At 38.1% G+C, this 26,142-nt stretch overlaps 1 protein-coding gene across 1 annotated transcript in view; it reads left to right on the top strand.

Annotated features, from left to right (window-relative positions):
- URB1 (URB1 ribosome biogenesis homolog) overlaps nt 1-26,142 on the top strand; it is a 91,291-nt gene that overhangs the window by 26,037 nt on the left and 39,112 nt on the right. The window contains exons 13-19 of the mRNA XM_070750369.1: nt 703-825; nt 3,225-3,337; nt 6,990-7,103; nt 18,856-18,972; nt 20,388-20,526; nt 21,429-21,596; nt 22,709-22,902. Of these exons, the coding sequence (XP_070606470.1) occupies nt 703-825; nt 3,225-3,337; nt 6,990-7,103; nt 18,856-18,972; nt 20,388-20,526; nt 21,429-21,596; nt 22,709-22,902 (968 nt within the window). The remainder of the gene's footprint in view (nt 1-702; nt 826-3,224; nt 3,338-6,989; nt 7,104-18,855; nt 18,973-20,387; nt 20,527-21,428; nt 21,597-22,708; nt 22,903-26,142) is intronic.

The following is a 26,142-nucleotide window of genomic DNA, read 5'->3' as shown; positions in this document are numbered from 1 at the left end:
AAAGCAAGTATCACTTGTCTCTTGAGAAATATATTCCTTAAGAATGTCTATGGAGATGCTCAGTCATCCAGGTTATGGATGTCCCAAAGGTGCTTTTTTCAAGAGAAACTGGACTTTCTGGGTTTTCTTTGAAGACCTTCTTCCAAGAACCTTCTTCAGCTCTGACTGGACGGTGAGGAATCTTTCCATTCCCAACCATCCAGTCAGATGAGAAGCGAAATGTCTTTAAAGAATAACCAGAAAGTCCAACTGCCTCTTGAAAAAAGCACCTTTGGGACATATTCCTTAAGAGTTCTTAATTTTGCATATTCTAACTTGGCAGAAAAAACAGCCCTGTTAATGTTTCTTTGCTTCTCATTTAGACATAAAAGTCTTGTGCATCAGTACTTCGTAATTTCTTTCTTTTTCCACCGAAGAGTGCTATAACAATGCTGGCAGCGGTTACTGACCCAAAAGTGGGAGTTGGAATTCATTCCAAGCACCAAAAGAGCCAGGATTAAACTGTTAGAACTATCATTTTAATTCCCTAGATTTGCTGTTAGTTGATTCATTTTTAAATTACATATATTGGTGGCTGCTTTTTTTCAGGATTGTACTATGTGTAGAGAAAAAAAAACAATAACTGATACTATATTATGAAATGGAATTTTATTTTATAACATTTGTTTTTTTTAAATATTTGTCAATTTGTGATTTTTCTAGGCTTGGATGATGTAGAAATCACTCTTCTGAAAGCTGTTTTACTTCAAGTTATATGCCTTTATCAACAAGTTGTTCCTCACTTAATAGCACAGAGCAACTTTGATTTTAGCAAATTAATAAAAGGTAATGTTAAGCATGCTCTACCTACATGGGAATACACCAAAAATAATATTTATAAAAGTGGGTCTTGCCTACCAATTTAGCTAGCAACTGACAAGATAAACATACTTATACCACTGCATGAGATAAGTGGTGTTCATAAGTGCACCAGAGTGCCTTCCGTCCCCTGTCCTAATGTTTCTCTTTTATTAGTATCATGTATATAAATATTATTATATCTTTGTACACCAACAATACGTACTTGACAAAACAAATAAATAAAATAATAAATTAGATGCACCTAGATCGATAGATAGACAGACAGACAGACAGACAGAAAGAAAGAAACCAGTAGGTAGGTAGGTAGGTAGGTAGGTAGGTAGGTAGGTCTTTGGGGTTCTTGATACACTCTGAGCTTAGTGGTTTTCTTTCAGATATTTTATTATCAACCTAGGTAACATCATCAGTGCTAGAAGGGAGTTGAGTTTATTCTTATTTTTATATATTAGTGGCTTACCCTGTCAGTATTAGTGGGATTTTTCTTAGTGGCTCCTTGTTTAGATTGTTGTTTATTGTTAATTTGTCTTAATTGGTAGTCCCTTGATTGGGTCATTGTTTACTTCTTGACTATTGTTCCAAGGTTAATTTTGATGTTAGTCTTTGCTCCTGTGGATGTTGATTTCTGGTGGGGAGGTGTATTGTGTTTGTTTCTTTTTGGCTTTTTATTGTCTCCTTTGCATAATATGTAGGTGTAGTTTATCTCTGTATGGCTGTTGATGGTTGATTTGTTTGAATGCCAGGTTTCTAGGAATTCTCTGTTGCTTTTTAACTTGGCTTGGTCTAGGATGCTCACAGTTTTCCAGTTGAAACTATGGTTGAGTCTGTCCGTGTGTTGTGAAATTAAGGAGTTTTCACCATGTCTTCTGACTGTTGCTTGGTATTCGTGGATGTGCTCTGTTGGTCTTCTGTCTACATAATGGCTGTTATAGTCCTTATATTATCGTAGGTTGACTCCTGTTTTTTCTTCTGAAGCTTCTGGGATCAGGGTAAACTTGCAAGATTTGCAGCTTCTTTGCAACTTCAGTAAACTTCAGTCACAGTAGAAAAATGCAGGAGTGTTGAAAAAGTTGGTTGAACTCTTGAGTTTGGTTTCCTAAAATTTTAGAATCTTCTCCCTGGGAAATCTTATATTCGATGATTTCAATTCCAGATGAAGGCCTTTTCATTTTTCCCAAACTTTTAAAATTCATGTTAACATCACTATTGTGATGATCAGTGGGAGACAGGATATGAATCCATTTAGTTATGTTTTAGGCTGAGGCATAGCACTAGGATGCCGTTAATTGAATTGGGAATGCAAAGCTGAGATGGGAGAGTAATGACTCTTAATACTGACTTAATACTGACTCTCCTTAATGAGTTGGTGGCTTTTAGTATAATTGATTATAGACGGAGTATAGGAATTGAAAGTGGGAGACTAGAATTGTGGTACTTTTCTTTTTTGTTGAGTCAATTTCAACTGATAATTGATAGAGGAAGATAAAAAGATAAAATTCAAAATTCTTTATGGGTGCCTCGGGGCTTTATGGGTGTCTCCAGATGAACCTGTTGGGTGAGATAATCTGTTGGGTTCAGTTTTGATGATAAGTCTTGTTCCAGCACTGGGTGGGAAGGGTGGGGGGGTTGAGAAAGGTTCAGGCTCAACTGTAGTAAGATTTTTTAATTTTGTGTTTGGGTTGTCTTCTTTGTGGTGTCTTTTTGATACTCTCTCCCTTTTTAAATGTATAAGTCACCCTCAATCTTTTTAGAGTCAAGCAGTTCTAGAACTTGAATAGTTTATTTAACTGAATTGAATACTTTATTTAGCCAAGTGTGATTGGACACACAAGGGATTTGTCTCCAGTGCAGAAGCTCTCAGGGTACATGCAAAGCAACAGAATAATGATAATAATAATAATAATAATAATAATAATAATAATAATAATAATAATACCAATAATAAGAGTAAAGAAGATAACAAGAAGGATAAATTTAATTATCCTACATGATAGATAGACAGACAGACAGACAGACAGACAGTGTTGTGATGCATCCCGCCACTGGTGCTACCGGTTCTAAGAACCCGCCGCTGCTCGGATATTGTAGAAAACAGATCACAAACTGCTCAACCTGTTTAGGTTGCAGGTCAACCTAAACAGAAAAATAAAGTCTACTAGCCTATATAATTTTGAACATATACTCACCATTCTCAAGAATGTTAGAAATTGCTTTAAAGTCCTGAACATTATTGAGAGGGAACCATAATGTTATTTATTATTAAATATATGCTATCCAAATATCTTAATGTGTAATGCTGTTTGATTTTTATTTACTTTGATTATTTTATCTTTGACTTAATTGTACTCTCCCTTTTCAAATCAAAGGTATTTTTACTGAAAAGGGATTGCAACAGGAAATTTCTCCTGTTCTACATTATCATATTCTCAAACTGGCTCTTGAACTGCCTGCAAATAAGTTTTCCTGGTTCAGAACACAGGTAAGAGTTATATCTATGATATTTATATATGTGTATGTGTCTGTATTTATCACCAGTGGTAGGCTGACCGCATTGCTGTGCTGATCTTCTATGTCTTTGCCATCCCTGCCATCTTTTGAAAATAGATTTTTGCATTGTTTAAGGCTCTTTTTTACACTACATAAGAGGAAGATTTGACCCTTGAAGTGGTAAAATCTACAGCAAGCAAGAACCTAAATCACGTAGCAATGATATTGAAGCTGGAAACATGGAACATAAAAAGCATGAACACGGGAAAGCTCGCCATAGTAAAAGATTAAATGAACGAACAAACTACACATTGACAACTTAGACCTCAACAAATTGAAATGGATTAGTGAGCATTTTTCACTTAGAAGAACATACTAAGGATATAAGATACAGAAGGGTGTTGAATTTATTGTTGGAAGATTACTGCAAAAACTGTATTTGAGTACAGTGAAATCAATGAGTGAATAATATCAATTAAACTTTGTGGGCAATCTTTAATGTGGCAATTATCCAAGTTTATGCTGTAACCACTGATGCAAGAAGTGGAGGTTGATGAGTTCAATTTGAAATTAAAAACACTGAGAACATGCAAGCAAAATATGCTGCTTGCGGTTGGAGATTGGAATGCAAAGTTGGAAATAATGAGAGAGCGTAATTGGACTCTATAACCTAGGAAACAGGAAGCTGACACTTACTAATTTCTGCCAATCTAATGATTTTTTTAGTTTCAGCAACCAAAGTTATGTCTGTGTATAGTGTTCCCTCGATTTCCGCTGGGGATGCTTTCCGAGACTACCCGCAAAAGTCGAATTTCCGCGAAGTAGGGATGCAGAAGTAAATACACCATTTTTGGCTACGGACAGTATCACAAGCCTTCCCTTAATACTTTAAACCCCTAAATTACCATTTCCCATTCCCTTAACAACCATTTACTCACCATTATTACTGGTACTCACCATTGAATAAGACACTTAGTGATCCTGATATTTATAAACATAATTATTTATTAACAGTAATCATTTTTTTTGTTATTTATTTGCAAAAATTATTAGTTTGGCGATGACATATGACATCATTAGGTGGGAAAACCGTGGTATAGGAAAAAAACCGCGAAGTATTTTTTAATTAATATTTTTTGAAAAACCGTGGTATAGGCTATTCGCGAAATTCGAACCCGCGAAAATCGAGGGAACACTGTATATAGACTTCATCAGATGGAAGTAAACAGGAATAAAATTGACTATATAGATACAAGGAAATGAAAGAAGTCAGTTACAACAGTGAAGAAATGGCCTGGGGTCAGTGATGGGTTCTAAATAGTTTTGCTGCTGGTTTGCACACGTGCTTGTGCGTGCATGCACAGAAGCATCCCAGGTGGGTGGGTGGAGCGTCCCGTGTGGGTGGGCGGAGCATCCCAGGCAGGTGGGCGAAGCATTGCACTGCTGGTGCTATCAGTTCTAAGAACTGGGCCGAACTCTCAGCAACCCACCGCTGCCCACGGTGCTGTAGAAAACAGATCACAAGCTGCTCATGTGCAGGTCCATCTAAATAGAAGAATAAAGTATCCTAGCCTATATAATTTTAAACATACACTCACCATTTTCAAGAATTAGGTCCCACAGAGTTGGCCTTCTCCGGATCCCGTCGACTAAACAATGTCGTTTGGCGGGTCCCAGGGGAAGAGCCTTCTCTGTGGCGGCCCCGACCCTCTGGAACCAGCTCCCCCCTGAGATTAGAACTGCCCCCACCCTCCTTGCCTTCCGCAAACTCCTTAAAACCCACCTCTGCCGTCAGGCATGGGGAAACTGAAATATCTTCCCCAGGCCTATACTGTTTATGTATGGTATGTTGTGTGCATGTTTTTTAAATTATGGGTTTTTAGCTTTCTAATTATTGAATTTGTATTATATATTGTTTTCTGTTGCTGTTGTGAGCCGCCCCGAGTCTGCGGAGAGGGGCGGCATACAAATTTAATAGATAGATAGATAGATAGATAGATAGATAGATAGATAGATAGATAGATAGATAGATAGATAGATAAATAAAATGTTAGAAATTGTTTTAAAGTCCTGAACATTATTGAGAATGAGCCATAATGTGAAATGCAATTTAGAAAAAAGTAGGAATACCAGTGAATATGAAGAGATTGCTAGATTAGATGAAATTAGATTTAGAGCAAATTGCAAAATTTGCCTTGGAGAGAAAAATTAACACCAAGGAAGCCAAACGTATCAGGAAGGAACCTAACAAAGAATTTCAGAGAGCTGTTACAAGAGACAAGGAGCAATATTACAACTACATGTAAAAACGGTGAAAATGAAAACATAAGGAAAAAGAAAGAAAGATCTCTGAACTCAGAGGCTGATTCCAACCTTGAATTTGTATACTAAAGGATGTTCATGAACAGATAGTGAGTAAGTTTAAAAATTCAATATACTGTATATGCCAATGCCAAAGAAGGGAGAAATATTAGTAGCCTTCTCTATATTGGTGACAGTATTCTAATAACAACATAAAATGACCTGCAGTCTTTAGTAATGAAAGTCCAGAAGGGCAATGAAAAAAAATGGACTAAATTTTAAAAATACTAAATTCACAGATACAAATAATCCTCAGTTTACAGTTTCCTTTAAGACAGAAATGCTCAGACTTAAGTTATCCTAGTTTGGACCCATTATGCGAAGACCTTATATTCTTATAAATTCTATAATGTTTGAAATAAGGAAGGAAATAAGAAGTGGGAGACCAGCAGCATTGTAGATGGACTTAATTACAGCAGCATTGTGTACAGTGTTGGGACATTATTATATTTTATTTATTGTATAGAATGCATTTACATGGCTTTCCATCTCACAGGGAGTGACTTTGGGCAGTGTGCCATGTTCAGGAACTGATCAGCTTCTAGGAAATAGGTCTGTATGGTCACTAAAAATGGACATCAGCTTGATGGCACATGGTCAAGGGTTGCCAAGACTTGCAGGCTTCTTCAGTGTTTTGTGATATTTTGATTTGTCTTACAAAGATACGTTTATACGTACAGTATTGTACTTTGCTTTTACTAAATAGCACATTGTTGTTTCTTCAATTCAAAATATGGAATGTGTAAATATTGATTCGTGCTATGCTTCATTACAGGTAGTCCTTGACTTACAACAATTTATTGACTGTTTAATGCTACAACGGCATTGGGAAAAAATGATTTCTGAACGTTTTTCTCACTTACAACCTTTGCTGCATCCCTCATGGTCACATGATCAAAATTCTGTTGCTTGGCAACTGACCTGTATTTATGACCTTTGCATGTCATGTGATCCCCTTTTGGCAACCTTACAAGTGAAGTGAATGGGGGAAGTCAGATTAACTTAACAACCATTATACTAACTTAATGACTGCAGTGATTCACTTAGCAACGGTGGCAAGAAAGATTCTGAAATGGGGCAAAATTAACTTAAATGTTTCACTTAGCAACAGAAAATGTGGGCTCAATTGTGGTTGTAAGTTGAGGACTACCTTTATTTATCTGGTCCTGCTACACACTTATTTAATGTATTTATGGTATGTATTTAATGTAAATACAGTTCTCTGTGATGAGAACTAGAGTAATTCATCTATAACCAATGCAAATGTACATGTGTTCTTTTAGGATGCAGCTGAGAAAGTCTGTGGTGACAGATCTGTATTTTACCTACTGATGAAAATGTTTGTCACCTGCCCCCATTCACAGCTCAAAATAGCAACCAAGAAATTGATTTTTAAGGTGAGTTGTTATTTGCCTAGTGAAAGCAGAGTTCATGCCATAGAAACTGATATTTCCTGATTAGGTTCCATTCCTTATACATAACCGGCATCATCTGTAGAAGTATTTGTAAGCCCTGGGTTGGGAAATGTTGCCTTAGAAGGTGTTAGAATATTCATATTGGTTAGCCAATGAATAGGCATAGCAACTGAGTCAGCCAAGAGGAGCTAACCACTTTTGAGTCTGTGCAGAGAATCGAAACTGAGAAGGTTAAGGTTGGATGTGGCTCCAGTCCACGCTCTGTACTCTTCCTCTCTGAATTCTGCTGAAATGAAACTAATTGTTCTTTGCCACCTGTAAACTGATTGAAGAAGAATCTATATTGGTGTTGTAAAATTTACTTCATCTGTATTCTTATATATAAAGAAGTTAATGAATCCAGCAGAATCAGTCATCTATGTAGGCTTCTGGAAATTGTTTTTTCTGCAACAAACCTTAATAGAAGGTTGGGTTTAGAAGTTAGCAATATAGAATAAAGCAGCCCTCTTTTTAACCATTTATTAGATGAGGATCCATTAACAGTTTTAAAAATTATCTGGGTTGTGGGGTTTATGGGTGGGGGTTGGTGGGTTTTTTTGGCTTTGGGGTCAGTTTTGGACCACAACTACACAATTCCATATGGGTTTGTTTGTTTGAGGTTTTTTGGGCAACTTTTTTGAAAATGGTTTGCCACTGCCTTCTTCCTAGAGAGAATGACTTTCTGCTAAAGTGGGACTAGAACTTACAATCACCTAACTTCTAGTCGGGTCTGCTTACCCACTGTACCAGACTGGTTTATGATGTTGAAATATGATATTCTGCTTGGCATGTCAAACATCTCCAGGTAGTGTTCAATATTAAAATGGCTTTTATATAAAAGATAAAATATTACAAGTAGTCCTTTCTGTCATTCAGCAAATCCGGCTCCCTTTCCCTCAAAGACTTTGGTAGTCAGAGGTCCTCTAGGAAGACATAATTCATTTAATAGAAACATAGAAACATAGAAGTCTGACGGCAGAAAAAGACCTCATGGTCCATCTAGTCTGCCCTTATACTATTTTCTGTATTTTATCTTAGGATGGATATATGTTTATCCCAGGCATGTTTAAATTCAGTTACTGTGGATTTATCTACCACGTCTGCTGGAAGTTTGTTCCAAGGATCTACTACTCTTTCAGTAAAATAATATTTTCTCATGTTGCTTTTGATCTTTCCCCCAACTAACTTCAGATTGTGTCCCCTTGTTCTTGTGTTCACTTTCCTATTAAAAACACTTCCCTCCTGAACCTTATTTAACCCTTTAATATATTTAAATGTTTCGATCATGTCCCCCCTTTTCCTTCTGTCCTCCAGACTATACAGATTGAGTTCATTAAGTCTTTCCTGATACGTTTTATGCTTAAGACGTTCCACCATTCTTGTAGCCCGTCTTTGGACCCGTTCAATTTTGTCAATATCTTTTTGTAGGTGAGGTCTCCAGAACTGAACACAGTATTCCAAATGTGGTCTCACCAGCATTCTATATAGCGGGATCATAATCTCCATCTTCCTGCTTGTTATACCTCTAGCTATGCAGCCAAGCATCCTACTTGCTTTCCCTACCGCCTGACTGCATGGTTTGCTTAATCATGGCAAAAATGTCATAAAATTGGATGCAATTTGACATAATTGCTCTGACAATAATATACAAGTGGTTTGTGCTACTTTTTTTCCAGGATTTTTTTTCCTGTATCCAACTATAGCCATGGATTTTATTGTGGTCTCCTATTTCAGGATCAGCTGCTTAGTTTAGTCACAATAAGCCTTGGTTTTCTAGATGCTTTTAGATATCTATGAAGATTCTCAATTGTCTAGAGAGTCATGGTTGTCCCAAAGGTTCTTTTTCAGGAGGCAACTGGACTTTCTTGTATTTCTTTTGAAGATGTTTTGCAATGTTATTGAAGCTTTTTCAACTCTGACTGGATGGTGAGGAATTGAAGGATTTATATTCCTTGCAGACAGATGGTCATTTGCTTTTTTAGAGGGTCGTTGAGGCCACTCGGAGGTTATCTGTGTCCTCAGAGCCAATAAGGCTCCAGAATATTTTCTGCCCTGTGTCATTTCATTGTTGAAGACAGCCACAGGTTGTTGGGGATAAGTCTGTGTTGTCTACATTTCAAACTGAAGTGCAAAGGATTCCTGTAGTCTGCAATTTTTCTGGAAATCCATTCATACTCCTGCACCATTCAAAGGGTTTTCATTCCAAAGTACATACCCTGTTTCCCCGAAAATAAGACGGCATCTTATATTAATTTTTGCTCCCAAAGATGTGCTACATCTTATTTTCAGGAGATGTCTTATTTTTTTTCAATGAACAAAAAATGCATCTTAGAGGGAACAGTGTCGCCGTTGGGTGGTTTATACTGTATGCATCTTTCTGATCCGTTCCAAGAATTCACATGTCAATTCTTCATCCGAAAGACACAGCAGGCCCCCCTACCATATTTAAAACTACATTATACGGCAGGGTGTGATCCTGCTGCAGCAAAAACGCATCCAAACACACAGCCACATGTTGGATGCGTGTTGGATGTGTTTTAAATCTGATTGATGCAGCGTTTTGGGATGCAATTTATGGACAGCAGTGTTATATATGTTCTGTTCGGGAATGCTGCAAAACCAAATGTCTCCTATGTCTTACTTTCGGGGATGCCTTATATTAGGCAATTCTGCCTTCTGTAAGATGTTGAAGACGCATCTATACCGCCAAGCATGGGGGGGATTAATTTCTCCCCTTACCTTTCCTGACTCAAAATATGAGATTGGTATGACTGCTTTTAGAATTGATAGTTTTTTATAATAATGGTTTTTTTAATATAGTTTATATTGGATTTGTATTTTATTTATTGTACCTATTTTGTTGTAAGCCGCTCCGAGTCCTCAGTGGCATACAAATCTAATAAATAATAATAATAATAATAATAATAATAATAATTATTATTATTATTATTATTATTATTATTATTATTAATTCTACAAAACCTCTCCTATGTCTTACTTTTGAGGGTGACTTATTTTCAGGGAAACAGGTAGGTAAATGTTTATGGAGATTCTCAGTCATCCAGGTCATGGTTGTCACAATGGTGCTTTTTCAGGAGGCAACTAGAATTGTTGAAGCAAAACGTCTTCAAGAGAAAAAACAAGAAATTCCAGTTGCCTCCTGAAAAATCACCTTTGGTATAGGGCAGAGATGGCTAACCCTTTTCTCGTCACGTGCCTAAAGCATGCGTGCGTGTGCCAGCACTCGTAATGCAATGCATGCGCAACACCACCCCGTGTGCCCCACCCTCCACACATGTGCACGTGACCCCCTGCGATTTCCTCTGCCCCATGCATCTGTGCTCCCCCGTGTTCCCGCCCGCTGTGCTTGTGTGCGTGTAACCTGCCCGGGTTCCCCTGTGCTTGAGTACGCAATCTCCACCTTATTTTGGGCCTAACAGCCCTCCTTGCAGCCTCCTAAGATCAAAAGCAGGGGGCATCACACACCCTCGTGCTCCCCCACCCCCACGCTTGTGCATGCAACCTACCCCGCATACGTATCTCCCACGTGCGCTCCGCCCTCTGCCCAAAAATCAGCTAGCTAGTGGGAGGTGGAGCTGAACTGACCAACAGCTTGCGTGCCCGCAGAGAGCGCTCTGGGTGCCCCCTAGGGCAACGCATGCCATATATTTGCCATCACCCTCCTCGCCTTTCATAAGCTCCTTAAAACCCAGCTCTGCCATCAGGCATGGGGGAACTGAGATATTCTTTCCCCCTAGGCCTTTACAATTTATGCATGGTATGTTTGTTTGTATGTATGTTTGGTTTTACAATAAGGGTTTTTTAGTTATTTTAGTATTTGATTTACATGCTGTTTTTTATTACTGTTGTTAGCCGCCCCGAGTCTACGGAGGGGGGCGGCATACAAATCCAATCAATCAATCAATCAATCACTAATATGGGGCTTCCTGATTATATTGACAGAAATATGAGATGAGTTCTTAATAGAAGCTACTATTTGTTTGAATATGAACGCTATATTTAACATTTTAGTGTCTTGCATATTTATTCAGAAATAAACTTCACTTAATTAAATGGCAGCCCCCCTTTTAATATATGTTTAGGATTGCGGCCTTAAGAAAAGGAAGCGGTAGGGCTGAAAACCACCTGAGGGAGATGGGTGGTTAAAAAGTGTGAAAAATAAATATGGCAAACACAAGTTCTTTTTTAAATTCAGCTGCGATATTGTAGCCCTGTATCTAACTAAATTCCAGTGAACTCCATGGAACTTACTAGGATATTTTGGGCTGTTAACTTACTACTGTAATTAAATTGATAAATGTTTGCAGCCTCAGTATAACAAAAGTGACATATTGTTGGGACTGTTTAAAAGAAAAGGCTTTGCTTTGACTTTTTTTAATTAAGACTTTTAATTCAACTATTTTTGGCAAAGAATTAGTTGTTATTGTTCCCAATCAGGGTCCATAACCATTGGAACAGGACATAGTTACTGACTGGGTTCATATACAGTAATACCTCGTCTTACGAACTTAATTGGTTCCCGGAGGAGGTTCATAAGGCAAAAAGTTCATAAGACGAAACAATGTTTCCCATAGGAAACAATGTAAAGTCAATTAATGCGTGCAAGAACCCCCCCCCCCTGCAAAAATGGTGCTCCGCTGGGTGCTGCCGCCTGGCTGTCACCTTTTGAAACAGCCGGGGGGCTTCTCGGCGTCCTCCCGAACCCAAACGCCAAACCCGAACTTTTGCCGAAATTCCGGGCTCAACGTTCGGGAGGCCGCCGAGAAGCCCCGCCGCCCGGCTGTCGCCTTTTGAAACAGCCAGGGGGGCTTCTCGGCGTTCTCCCGAACGGCGAACCCGGAAGTTCAGCAAAAGTTCGGGTTTGGCGTTCAGGTTCAGGAGGACGCTGAGAAGCCCCACGGCCCAGCTGTCAGCTTTGCAAAAGAGCTGCGGAACTGTCGGCCCGGTCGGGAGGCTCAAACGGAGGTGGGGAATCCCAATAGGGAATTCCATGGGCAGAGCTTTGATGTCACAAAGACGTCCTTCCTGGCCGGCCAAAATGTGGACTCCAGGGGGGGCTTCTTGGTGGCCTCCCGAACACCGAACCCGGAAGTTCGGCAAAAGTTCGGGTTTGGCGTTTGGGTTCGGGAGGACGCCAAGAAGCCCCCCGGCTGTTTCAAAAGGCGACAGCCGGGCAGCGGGGCTTCTCGGTGGCCACCCAAACTCAAACTTTTGCCGAACCTCCGGGTTCGGCATTCGGGCGGCGGGTTCATAAGATGGAAAAAGTTCGGAAGAAGAGGCAAAAAATTTCTGAACCCCGGGTTCGTATCTCGAAAAGTTCGTATGACGAGGGGTTCGTATCACAAGGTACCACTGTATCAGGCAAATATATAGCTTATTTTAACTATGGTTTGCTGAATGATCAACAATGGCTGGATTTACACCTTATACTAAATCTTATCATTAGTTAGTAGTTAGGTTTGCATGTTAAAAAAACATATAAATTAGATGATAGTTTGATACATAAAACCCATTAATTGGTTAATTTTTTTCTGAATAACTTCAACTAGGATGTCTTCAGGTTTCTTCAGTCTTCATTCATCATATCCATTTAACATGGAATATTTGCTTTTATAAATTATACCTCTCTTTAGCAGCACATGCAACCTTTGCATTTACATTTCAGAGAATCCTCCATTTTTTAATAGGCTGTCCTATCAACTGTTTGATCCATAATAGGAACAAGTTTATTTCTTTATCTGGGTTTCTTCTCAGCATGTGAGAGGAAAGAAAACAACAACTCAAGAATGTGGGAAGCTTCCACCCTGCTGGCTCCATGGATGCCAAGTTCTGTTTGCTACACAATGCTGGCATGCCATCCTTCAGGAGCCATTGTTTGCAGAGTCTGAATGTGGCAAGCTGTGAATGCCTTCTTTAGCTTGCCAAGGGGTGTTTCAATTGCATGGTGGCAGTGAGACTCATTAGCAAAACCGCATTTAACATTTGCACAGCTGTTGGATCAGCGCATGGAGTAATATACAGAATGTTCTCTAGGACTGAACTAAAACTGGAAGATGCATTTGTGGCGAACCTTTGGGAATTTGAGGTTTTCTTTTCATCGGTCTCTGGATGTGGAGGAGAGAGCGTAATTATTTCCCACTCTCTGTCATCTGATCACTAGATGCTAAAGATAGGTGCTAAGCTCTTATAAACATTCAGATGACTCATTTTGTAAGCTGTCATAAAAAGCAAATAAATTGCTTGCTTAACATTCAACAACTGCTTTATTATAAACAAGCAACAGTTTGGATGTAAGCACAATTCTTCATTATTGAACTGGGCTGAAGATACAATTCTCTAATAGTGATGAATGTGTGAAAGCTGTATATGTTTAGACAGGTTGTTGGCGATTACCATTGCTTTTGCATCTCTTTTAGAGATTTCAGTTGCAGTTTGCATTAATTGCTGGTACAAACAAAAACTAATTTTCTGAAATGATATAGGTAATGTAAAATGGTGAGAGAGGAGAAGTAGGAGAGGGGGCATGGCCAACGCTGTGGCGTTACGGAGCTCCCCACACTCTGCTGGGGAACCCTGATATCCACACTGCCAGGAGACTTGGTTTGGTCAGAACTGCCCTGTAAAGGTGAAGGAAAAGAGAGGCACTTGCTGGTAAGCTGGAGGGTGGAAAATCCCACCAGTGACCCAGCTTTGTCCTCTCGGCCTGCAGCGAACAGAAGAGGATGTTAAGTGTCATCCTAGCTGCAATGGCCACTAAAGTAGGATTAAATTAGAAAGATTGGAGCCAACTGGGAAGAGGATTCTAAAGCTAAGTGCTGGAGAGTGTGAAAAAAAACAGAAGGGGGAAAAGAGACTGGAAATTAAGGAGCTGTTCTGCCTGACTGGCTCAGGCAATGCGTAATTGTCCAAGGAAAAGAAATCAAACACACACGTGCTCTGCTAATCAGCAAACTTGTATTAAATAAACAAAAAAGGGTTACTCAAAACAGTTCTTAGTGTCCAAAAACAATGATAGTGCAAGGCTTACTTCAGCCGCATACAAAAACACAGGGAAAAACAAACAAAGACAACCTAGAATGAGCAAAGATGTTTCAGGAGTCCTTTTGAATCTTTGAAGCAAACAGCAAGTCCCAGAGTTTTCACCTCCCACTTGTCTGAAAAAGCTCCAACGGCACGGAACAGAAACTTCAGAGCAGGAACCACAAAAACAGATAAACAGCCACAGTTTGCCTTGGGCCGTTGTTCCCTTTTATACCTTTAGCCTTCATTAAGGGAACCACACCCAGCCCTCAGTATAAGAACCACACCCAGCCCAGGTGCTCCTATAATGACTTGTAATACTTCTTAAAGCGATTCCTTCTTTGCATAGCTCTTCGGCTACGCAGATCAATATATTGATCTGCAGAAGAATCCAGAGACGAAAGACTGTCTGAGGGACTGAATGTCAAATCCCCTGGGCTGTCTGCTGAATCCTGCGTTCCAGTGGCCTCGACCTCCTGGCTGTCTGTCACGTCTTCCTGGCTGTCTGCCACATCTTCCTGGCTGTCAGCCAGGCTTTCACATTCACTTTGTGCCGCATCTCTCCCATCTGTGGGAGCAACAGCTGGCCCAGGCCCAAACACAACAGGAACGGCTACGTAGCAAATGGAGACCATGAAATAAAAAACCTTAAAAAGAACTGTAACTAATGTCTAAGGATTGAGGAGCTTTGTTTTAAAAGACCTGGTAGAGATATGAAAAATAGAGAAGATAATAAGTTGAGGAGAATATTTTGGAAAGTAGAATTGAATCAAAAAACGGAAAAGAGAGTTGGATGATCACACTATTTGTTGGGCGGACAATCAGGAAGGCTGTGAAATACGTTTGTGTTTCTAGTAGCTGGACAGTTTTTAAAATGGACGATTTGTGATCTTGAGAAATGGAGGTAAGCGACTTTTAAGGACTGGTAGCATATATGGAAAGACTTTTGAACTTGGTGGAAGCAGACTTTTTATTATAACTGAAGTTTGTTGAACTTTTGGATTGGAGGATTGTGATTTCGTAGACATAGAGGAAATTAATTATGCAGAAATGGTTGGCTTTTTAAAAGATCTATTTGATAACTGGGGAAGAAGCTGGGGAATCAAAGTAAAGGAAGAGGTTAAGAATGAACTACAAGAGGGACAAAAATTAGAGAAAGGAACAGTAAAGGAAAAGGCGATTAATGAAAATACTGAGATACACAGCAATGAAGAGGAAAAGAATACTGGAAATGAAATAAAGATTAATGATTATGTTGATGAATATATTGAAAATTAGTGCAATTATTATTATGATTGTTATTTTGATCATTATGACTATACTTATAACTATAACAATAAAAGAGAAAAATATATTAAAAATGAATGGGTTGGTGGTGATATGGAGATTAATAATGAGCAAATAACATATTTAAGAAGGACAAAAAGAGTTGGGAGAAAGAGCAGATGTCAATATGAAAGTAAAACAAAAAGAAAGGAATCTAAGGAAATGGGGATGGAGAAAATACATACTATATTTTTGGTGTATAAGACGCACCTTTTTCCTCCCGAAAAGAGGCTGATAATTTGGGTGGGTCTTATACTATGAATGTAGGTTGTTGTTGTTTTCAGCCCTAATGAGCTGCTAGCGATCTTCCCAGCTCTTACCTTTCTGGTTCTTTCATTGTTTCTCTCTGCCAAGAATGTTTTCCAAGCCCTAAGTCTTTGCAGTTTTTTTTCCATTACTCTAACTTGCTCTGAGTAAGTTTCTTTCTAGCCCTAACCAGGTGCTAACAATGTTCCCAGCTCTAACTGGCTTGTAAGCTCTTTCATTGTTACTCTCTGCCAAAAATGTCTTCCAAACCCTGTCTTTGTAGGGTGGGGGGTTCATTGCTTTACTTGCTCCACATATTTCTTTCCACTCCTAACCAGGTGCTATGAATGTACCCAAGCTCCTTCATTGTTACACTCTGTGAAGAATGTTTTCCAAGCTCTAAGTCTATGCAGGTGTTTTTTTTCATTACTCTAACTTGCTCTGAGTAAGTTTCTTTCTAGCCCTAACCAGGTGCTAACAATGTTCCCAGCTTTTACCAGCTTGCAAGCTGTTTCATTGTTACTTTCTGCCAAGAATATATTCCAAACCCTGTCTTTGTAGGGGTTTTTTCATTGCTTTACTTGCTCCAGATATTTCTTTCCATTCCTAACCAGTGCTATGAATGTACCTAAGCTCTTTCATTGTTACTCTCTCTGAAGAATGATTTCCAAGCTCTAAGTCTTTGCAGATTTTTCCCCCCATTGGTCTAACTTGCTCCAAATGTTTCTTTCCAGCCCTTGCCAGGTGCTAATGATGTTCCCAGTTCTTACCAGTTTACACTCAGAATAATTTTTTTAAAGCCCTTAACCAGGGGGTAAAATAATATGCTGAAACTGACCAGACTAAGGACGCTAGTCCTTACCTGGTAAGCAGATTCTTTTCCTTATTTTCCTCCCCAAATACTAAGGTGCGTCTTATATTCTGGTGCATCTTATACTCCGAAAAATACAGTGTATAAAAAGGAAAGAGTTGAGAAATTAAAAGGAAATGGATGATGAGTGTTGGAATATTATAGAATTGCTCCTTTTTTCTTTTTGTTATAATTATTAAATTAGATTTAATAGTGATAAGAAAATGAATAGTTTAGAATTTGATATACATAATTAATATAATTACTGGGTCAAGAGTTCTGTGTTTCTTTTGTATAACAGAACATTGTATACTAGAGGGATGAATAGATAATAATATTAAAGTAATTTTCATTAATCACCTTTTTTGATTTAATAAATACTGTGGTAGAAGTTATCTTTATACAAGAGACTAGTTTAAAGGAAAATTTGAAAAACTATTATGTGAAAGTCTAAATAATTAATTAATTTGAAATAATATAACAAATTTTGATGATAACTACTTGATATACATAATTAATATAATTATTTTGTTGTTTCATTCCTTTTCTATAACAAAATACTGTATATTAGAGGACGGAATAGACAATAGTGTTTGATTAATTTTTGATTTAATATCTACTGAGGTAGAAATTACCCTTATATACGAGATCTGTTTAAATGAAAAATTTGAAATTCATTATGTGGAAGTCTGAACAATTAATTGATTTGAAATAATATATGAATTTTGATAAGAGTGGAAATGTATAATTAATATGAATAGAGAGATATTTTGATAAATTATAAATCAAAATATATCTTAGAGGCATTTAGTTATGACAAAAGAGGGGACAAGAAAAAACAAACAACGAGGAAAGAGATTAAGGAAGGGGAGGAAGCAATAGGCCTAAAATTAAGATGCAGAAGAAATAATTATTGTTTTGGAAAGTTAAGCCAACAGTGGTTAAATTGGAGTAAAAAATTAGATTCAATTAATGGAGAACTCTGAAGACCGCTGGAGTTAGTTTTTCCCCCCTGGCAGCATATACCTAGAATAAAGAGTCTTATATAAGTAAATAATAAGAATTTTTGGAAGAGCCACTGTTAGTTTAAATTTGGGGATATACCATCAGTCTGCTAATTATGAGGCGAGTTAGGACAAAAAACTGGGAAAGATAAAGAAGGTGGAAGAGGAAGTAGAAGGCGTGGAGGAAGAAACATAGAAACATAGAAGACTGATGGCAGAAAAAGACCTCATGGTCCATCTAGTCTGCCCTTATACTATTTCCTGTATTTTATCTTACAATGGATATATGTTTATCCCAGGCATGTTTAAATTCAGTTACTGTGGATTTACCAACGACGTCTGCTGGAAGTTTGTTCCAAGGATCTACTACTCTTTCAGTAAAATAATATTTTCTCAAGTTGCCTTTAATCTTTCCCCCAACTAACTTCAGATTGTGTCCCCTTGTTCTTGTGTTCACTTTCCTATTAAAAACACTTCCCTCCTGAACCTTATTTAACCCTTTAATATATTTAAATGTTTCGATCATGTCCCCCCTTTTCCTTCTGTCCTCCAGACTATACAGATTGAGTTCATTAAGTCTTTCCTGATACGTTTTATGCTTAAGACCTTCCACCATTCTTGTAGCCCGTCTTTGGACCTGTTCAATTTTGTCAATATCTTTTTGTAGGTGAGGTCTCCAGAACTGAACACAGTACTCCAAATGTGGTCTCACCACAATCTCCCTCTTCCTGCTTGTTATACCTCTAGCTATGCAGCCAAGCATCCTACTTGCTTTTCCTACCGCCCGACCACACTGCTCACCCATTTTGAGATTGTCAGAAATCACTACCTTTAGATAGAGAGTGATGGATGTGCAAGGAAAAAAGAGGGGGCAGACTGATGATTGTTGATGTAAGATACAGATTTTTGAATGAGTGATAAAAATGTATAACTGTATTTTATTTCAATATTTTAAGGTATATGCATATTGATTTGTATGTGATGTAAAGGAGAAAAATAAAAAAAATGGGGAGAAAAAGAGAGGAGAAGCAGAAAGCTTTCACAATTCTTTAATAGAATCTGTATTACAGAACAACACACTGTTTTTAGCAAAGCATAGCAGACTTTTATGGAAAAGGTCATGGTAAATGACTAATCTGCCATCAGCTTTTGTTAGCAATCAGTGTAAAATGTTGCTGTACAGAAATAGCAGCTAAAATGTATGTACTTATACTTGTTTTCTTAATAGGTTTTGCACGACAGTGGAGTGTTTGAGTACACTGGGAAGGAACTTGAATTGTGGCTCAGTCATTTGGATAATACAGTTGAAACCAAAAAGGAAATCGTGATTCAGTTTTTGGAAAGGGTAAACAATATGCTAATTAATCAGTTTAACAATGCCAAGAAACATTTTGCTTTCAAAAATTATGAATGAATTATAGGAACCTGACATTTTGTAATCAGGGAAGATGGAACAAAGAAAGTGAGATAAACAAAGGCTTTTATTACAGATTTACATCTTATTGACAAAGACGTGGGCTCTTTTTTCCTATCCACATGATAGCATTTTTTGTGGCAAAGTTAACAAAGAACATTGGAAAGAATGACACATTATGTAAACTTTACCTTAATTCTCCCAGTGACATTTTTATGTACATATTAATTCCTTTCTCTTGTGTAAGCAGTAATTAAGTTTGACATGCAGGAAAGACTTAATACAGTCCTGAAGGATTACTTCTCAAACAGTTCACTGATTAAGAATAATAGTACTTTCACCTCTCTTCAGATCTTATAAATCTTTTGTCTTACTAAAGAATAATAAATAATATGCTAATTTTTCTTATAGAATTAATTGATTAAAGATGAATAAAAATAAATGGCTATTTTCAAAGATAGCCCAGAATATTCAAGAATAATCCATTTAGAAGGAAGAGTAGAAAATAATAATAGCAATAATAATTATATACACTTAGTTTTTATTTCTATGTTATATACTGTATTTAATTAAGACTTGGAATTACCAGAACTTGAAATGAGTTTGCATATGAAGTGCAATTACAGCTTGGTTCACACATCACACTTAATACTGCTTAGTTTTTACCATGGCTTATTAAATATATTTTATTTTATTTTATTGAAGTTTTCACAGTTCAGTTCAGTAAACCACAAGCTATTAACCTGGGGCCTGACACAGCTAATATAATGTATGAACTTGTATCTAATTATAGTTTAGTAATTGCAGTGGGGGAAAACAATCAAAACCTCACAAAGTGATATATGGGCATTCATTCATTCATTCATTCATTCATTCATTCATTCATTCATTTATTTGACTTATATGGATCTTAAAGTGCAACAATGCAATCTTTGGATCTTAAAGTACCATAGTGCAATTTGGTTTATCGATATTACCTTTCTGAGTTAAATTGTGTTCTGGTAATAAAAAGGCTGTTTCCAATTTTCAGGAAATTATTTTGGCTGATAGAAACTTCTGCAAAAAAAAATCTGCACTATGTATTACGGAAGCTACTTGACCAATAGAGTTGATACCGAAATCTGACCTCTTTCCTTGTTTTTTTATTCAGCTGAATTACATGCATATGCATAATGCTTTCACAACCAACACATATTACTGCAACGTCTTTAAAAAATGGATTTGATTTTTCTCGTTATAGAAAAAACATCCAATCTCACCTTAAAGAATTTATTCTCTATAATACCTTGATTTCTAATGCCTTATTTTCTATTCATATTTTAATAAATACTTGTTCCCTTTTCTAGGTCTTGGTCAAAGTGGTAACCAACCCTTATCCATATACGGATAAAGCAGCCGACTTTGTTCAAGAAGCAAGCATTCTTCAGGTCAACTTATTTAAACAAGATGTTGATAATATCAGCATACCCATATCTCATATTGATGGTATACCCAATTCTTTCAAAATCATTCTCCTAATCTAGCGCTAATATTCTTGGGAATTTACAAAAAAGCAACATTTTTCAAAAATGCCACCAATTATAAAATCTTGTATAAAGTTAAAGCCATTAATTAATATATTGCACATCTACCAGGAACAAAATACTATTTTAATTTCCACTTACGGATACAGATTCTTAGGATTTTCTGGATTAAAATAAAATATTTGTGTTTTAGCTTGCCTTTGATAATATAGATTCCAGGCATTTATTTTTATAATGCTTCTTCCAAATTTTGGTAAGGAACCCTAATCAGGTTTCCACATCCATCACACTTGATAAAGAAATGCTTTTTTCCCTGTTGCATTGTTTTTACACAAGTGAGAACTAACATGCATTGGATTTGGCAAAAAAAAAAAGTAGGATAAATTGGAATAGATTTTCATTTAAAATAGTGGATGAGTTGGGTCTCAATAACCTTCATTTCAAATGTTGAGTTTCTATGAACTTTCAGTTCCAGTCCCAACTGCTGTAATAATTTTACAATAGAAATTCTAAAATATATATTCTTAATTTTCTTAATCATATTAAAATTCTTAAAAATATTTTAAAATAATATTGTATGTTACTATAAAATATCTAATTGTTAGTGAAAATGTGAAATGTTAATTGTTTAAAAAGTTACTGTCTGCCAGTTACTGCTTGCCATTTTATTTTAAAATATTATAAACAATTTATAATTAAAATTTTGTATGATAGATTCCATATTCATATGGCATATGCTAATACTAGGTGTTATTTTCTTTCTGTAAAAATAGCAGTTGCAATCTCTTTCTGTAGATGGTTACCTCGTTTGCTGCTGGATAATAGAAATACATTTTTATGTAATTTTTTTTCTTACTAAATTAGATGTTCTAGATATGATTGATGTACTTGTGGAAGACAGTGAAGGGTTAAATGAAGAAATTGGATGTTCTTTAAGTGAAGACATGATTGTGAACTCGTTTCCATTTAGTGCAATTGTCCCAGCTTCTTTAGAAGCAAGAAATAAGTTACTTGTTGATGAAAACACAAGAGGTATTTTCACTTGTTTCTGTATTTTCAATCCTGCTTTTTCACAAAAATAATAACCAGCCTCCTTATAAAATGCAGTTTTAACATATTGAAAATTATTGTAAAAGAACACATAAAGGGGGAACTTGCTAAAGTAGCTAAAATATCCCCAATGTTCAATTTTCACAATAAAAATCATGATTTTGATTGTGAAAAGTAAACAATATGCTTTTCTCTACAGATAATCATGCAATTTTTAATCTTCCTGATAGAAGTTTGCTGAATGTCCTCTCTGAATGAGGCTTTAAAGCAGTGGTCCCCAAACTACGGCCCGTGGGCCGGATGCGGCCCGCTGAGGTCTTTTAACCGGCCCGCAGCAGCACATGAGATTTTACCGATTGATATAATAAGAGAGAGAAAGAGGGAGAGATAGAGAGGGAGAGAGAAATGAAGAGGAGAGATAGAAAGGGAGAGAGAGAAAGAAAGGGAAAAATAGAGAAAGTGTGAGAGATACAAAGAGGGAGAGTTAGAAAGAGAGTGAGTGAGAAAGAGAAGAGAGAGAAAGAAAGAAAGAAAGAAAGAAAGAGAGAGGGACAGAGAGAAAAAAGAAAGAAAAAGGGAGAGGGAGAGAGAAAGGGAGAGGGAGCGATGGAAAGAAAGAGAGAGAGAAAATGAGAAAATGATGGAGGGAAAGAACGAGGGAGAGGAAAATGAAACAAATGAGAGAAAAGGAAGAGGGAAGAGAGAAGTGGAGAGGAAGGAAGGGAGGGAAGGAAGGAAGGAAGGAAGGAAGGAGAAATGGAGTTTGTTGATTTAAGTTTAAATTTACTTGTTAATAAAGAAGTATAAATTACTTTATTACTTAATTATTAATTACTTAATTACTTATTACTTCTTTATTTTAAATATTGTATATGTTCCCATTTTGGTTTTTACTTTAAATAAGGTATGTGCAGTGTGCATAGGGATTTGTTCACAGGTTTTTTTTTATAGTCCGGCCCTCGAACAGTCTGAGGGACCGTGAACTGGCCCCCTGTGTAAAAAGTTTGGGGACCCCTGCTTTAAAGGCTTCAGTTTTGGAAATCACAAGCATATAATTTTATTTTTGTTATAGTTATACTTTTTTGCCTTTATAGAAGAAAGCATTGTGGAATACCTCATTGCTGTGTTCACTGACCTCCTGAATTCTCAACGAGATCCATTAGCCCTTTGCCTGATGTTTCAACACTACGATAAAGAACTTCAGCCTTGCAGCAACTTCACTGCTCAGTTTTGTCTGTTCAACTGTTACTATAACCTTTGGATACCACAACAAGCTAAGGAAGCTTTGGTAAGGAAGCCAAAATGTATATAAACAGCATAATTTGGTGTTAGTTAACACTATAACATTACATAGAGCCAGGGTGGTGCAGCAGGTAGAATGCTGTACTGCAGGCCACTGAAGCTGACTGTAGGTCAGCGGTTCAAATCTCATCACTGGCTCAAGGTTGACTTAGCCTTCCATCCTTCCGAGGTGGGTAAAATGAGGACCCGGATTGTGGGGGCAATAGGCTGGCTCTGTTAAAAAGTGCTATTGCTAACATGTTGTAAGCCGCCCTGAGTCTAAGGAGAAGGGCGGCATAAAAATAAAATAAATAAAATATAACACATAGAAGAATTATACATAACAAAACATGCTCAAATTTAGTTATACAATTTGAAATTCATACATCCTATTAGCTTGCTCTTTCTTGATGCATCTTTTTTATTCACCAATCAGTGGCACTATTGTATGATGAAAAGTAGAATTGTATGATGAAAAGTGGACTGATGATTGATTTTCCCCCGAAAACATTATTATAACTGAGATAATTTAAGTCTGGCAGCAGGAAAAACAGGCTAAATCAGCCCTGGGTTTTTTTTCCCAGTCTATAGTTCTTCCTGTCCATGGAATTGCTTTTAGATTATTTTAATTTGTTTTTTATGTTGATTTTCCTAGGAAAATAATTCTCACAAAATATGGGGTGCTTGGTGCTCTCTGAGCTTGGTTGTCTTTTTGCAGACCTTTCATTACCCAAACCAGGTAACATCATCAGGGAGGACCAAGGCGGAATAGGACCGCCAGGCTCCCACTCTTGGCCACGCCTTCTATGCCTCCCACCTCAGCCCATTTACATCCAGTTTTCCTCTTCTGCTGGCCTTCCCCTGGCCAGTGGGCCCTTGGCCCCTCCACCCTTCGCCGTTTTCAGCCCAGCCCATTCACTGAGACACTGTCCCGGGCCTTTGGCTACATGGGACAATTAGCTGCCACATGATGCTTCTGCCTGCCAGTGTGCAATGGGCAATACATGATAGCAAAGGTTGTAGGGCTATGGAGAAGGTGCAGCTGCCGAACGGCAGTGGGGCACAACTTCAGGCAAGGGAGAAAGCGGCTTCTGGCATGGGGTGGTGGTGGCAGCCGAATGGCAGCAGCTCACAGCTTCAGACATGTAGGGAAACAGCTTCTGATATGAGAGTGGGGTGCAGCAGCCAATAGGCAGAGGATCATGGTTTCAGGCTGGCATGTGAGGATACGGCAATAGAACAGCAGAGGTTCACGGCTTCAGGCGTGGGTTAGGATAATGAAGGAAAGGGAAGGAACGAGATCGCATCCTACCCTGCCTCGTGAGTTCGGCTATCGTGCCACCCCCCGTACACATATGTCAGAAGCTGCCTTCTCTGCGCCTGAAACCACGCCACACTGCCATTCGGCTGCTGCACCTGCCCCATAGCCCCACAGCCCCTGTGATTGCCAATCTCCCATCACAATATGGGCAGAAAGAAGCACCATGGCTTCTGCCTGTCACCCTATCTATCTATCTATCTATCTATCTATCTATCTATCTATCTATCTATCGGATTTGTATGCCGCCCCTCTCCGCAGACTCGGGGCGGCTAACAACAGTAATAAAACAGTATATGACAATAATCCAATACTAAAAACAATTAAAAACCCATTATATAAAAACCAATCATACATACAGACATACCATGCATAAAATTGTAAAGGCCTAGGGGGAAAGTGTATCTCAATTCCCCCATGCCTGGCGGCAGAGGTGGGTTTTAAGCAGCTTACAAAAGGCAAGGAGGGTGGGGGAAATTCTAATCTCTGGGGGGAGTTGGTTCCAGAGGGCCGGGTTTGGTGATGTCTAATTGTTTCATGCAGCCAAAGTCTAGGGACAAACAATATCTCGGCAAATGGGCTGGGCCAAAGGCTGGAGGGCCAGAGGCCCATTGGCAAGGGAGAGCCAGCGGAGGAGGAAAGCTGGCTGTAAATGGGCTGAGGGCAGAGGCGAAGGAGGCACGGCAAAGGGTGGAAACCTGAGGGTCCTAGACCCTACCAAGGACATCTCATTTCAACTCTGAGTTGCAAATATTCTTCTTTATTGGAATAACAATATGTGTTTTGTTACAGATTTTGATGTACAAACACGTTGTTCTTTTAAAAGCTAAACTGAAAAGAAATCTGTTTGAAAACTTAATCCAAAACAGAGCTAGCAACCAAAACTTAAATTCACATAACCTTGATTTTAATTTCAGGGCTGTTTGGAGGAAGTAGAAAAAAGATGAGGCAGCTGATCAACATTCCTTTGGTATATGTTTTGTGACACTGCATGCATGTACACAAATTTTAGAGAGCAAATTTGGTATAGTGATCAAGGCATCACCAAAATTGGGGAGACCATGAGTTCTAGTCCAGTCTTAGCCATGACAGCCAGCTACAAGTGACCTTGAGCCAATCACATTCTTTCAGTCCTAGGAAGGAGGCAGTGACAAACCACCTCTGAAAAACTTTGCCAAGAAAACTGCAAGAACTTATCCTGGTAGTGTCCAAAAATTGGACACAATTGAATGGGGGCTGGGTGTGTGTGTGTTTGTGTGTGTGTGTGTGAACCCCAGACAAGTGAGTTTGTGTTTCAGTGGCCTGATGCTGCTTTTGTCATTTTGATGTCTTTGTCTAATTTCAAAAGCTTCCTACAGGCAGTTTAGCTCTCTGGTACATTGTTTTTCAACCAGTGCGCCATGGCACACTAGTGTGCTGCGAGACATGGTCAGGTGTGCCGCGAAGAAGGAAGCTCAGTTTCCGGTCTCACAACTTTTTGCTGAGGGTGTGAAGAGCAAAAAGTTGTGAGACCGGAAGCTGAGCTTCCTTCTTCGTGCCTTCCAAGTTTTTCTGGCATCTGAGAGAGAGAAGGAGAGAGAAAGAAAGCAAGAGAGAGAGAAAAAGAGAGAGAAAGAAAGCAAGAGAGAGAGAGAGAAAGAGACAGAAAGAAAGAAAGCAAGAGAGAGAGAAAGAGAGAAAAGTAGAGGAAGGGAGAGAGAGAGAGAGAGAAAGAGAGAAATGAGAGCAAAAAAGGGAGGAAAAAAGAGAAATAAGAAAATGTTTTTTGTTGGTGGTGTGCCCCAGGATTTTATAAATGTAAAAAATGTGCCGCGGCTCAAAAAAGGTTGAAAATCACTGCTCTGGCAAGAGGAGTTGGTTCCTCTACCAAGCTTCTTCTGTTTAGGTCAAATGTATTGGGAGTACAAACAGCAATCGTGTTTTCTTTTG

The sequence above is a fragment of the Erythrolamprus reginae genome, chromosome 4, assembly GCF_031021105.1.
Source record: "Erythrolamprus reginae isolate rEryReg1 chromosome 4, rEryReg1.hap1, whole genome shotgun sequence".
NCBI classification, from domain to species: Eukaryota; Metazoa; Chordata; class Lepidosauria; order Squamata; family Dipsadidae; genus Erythrolamprus; species Erythrolamprus reginae.
Note: the sequence above shows the minus strand (reverse complement) of the source record. Positions and strands in the feature narration are given on the sequence as shown.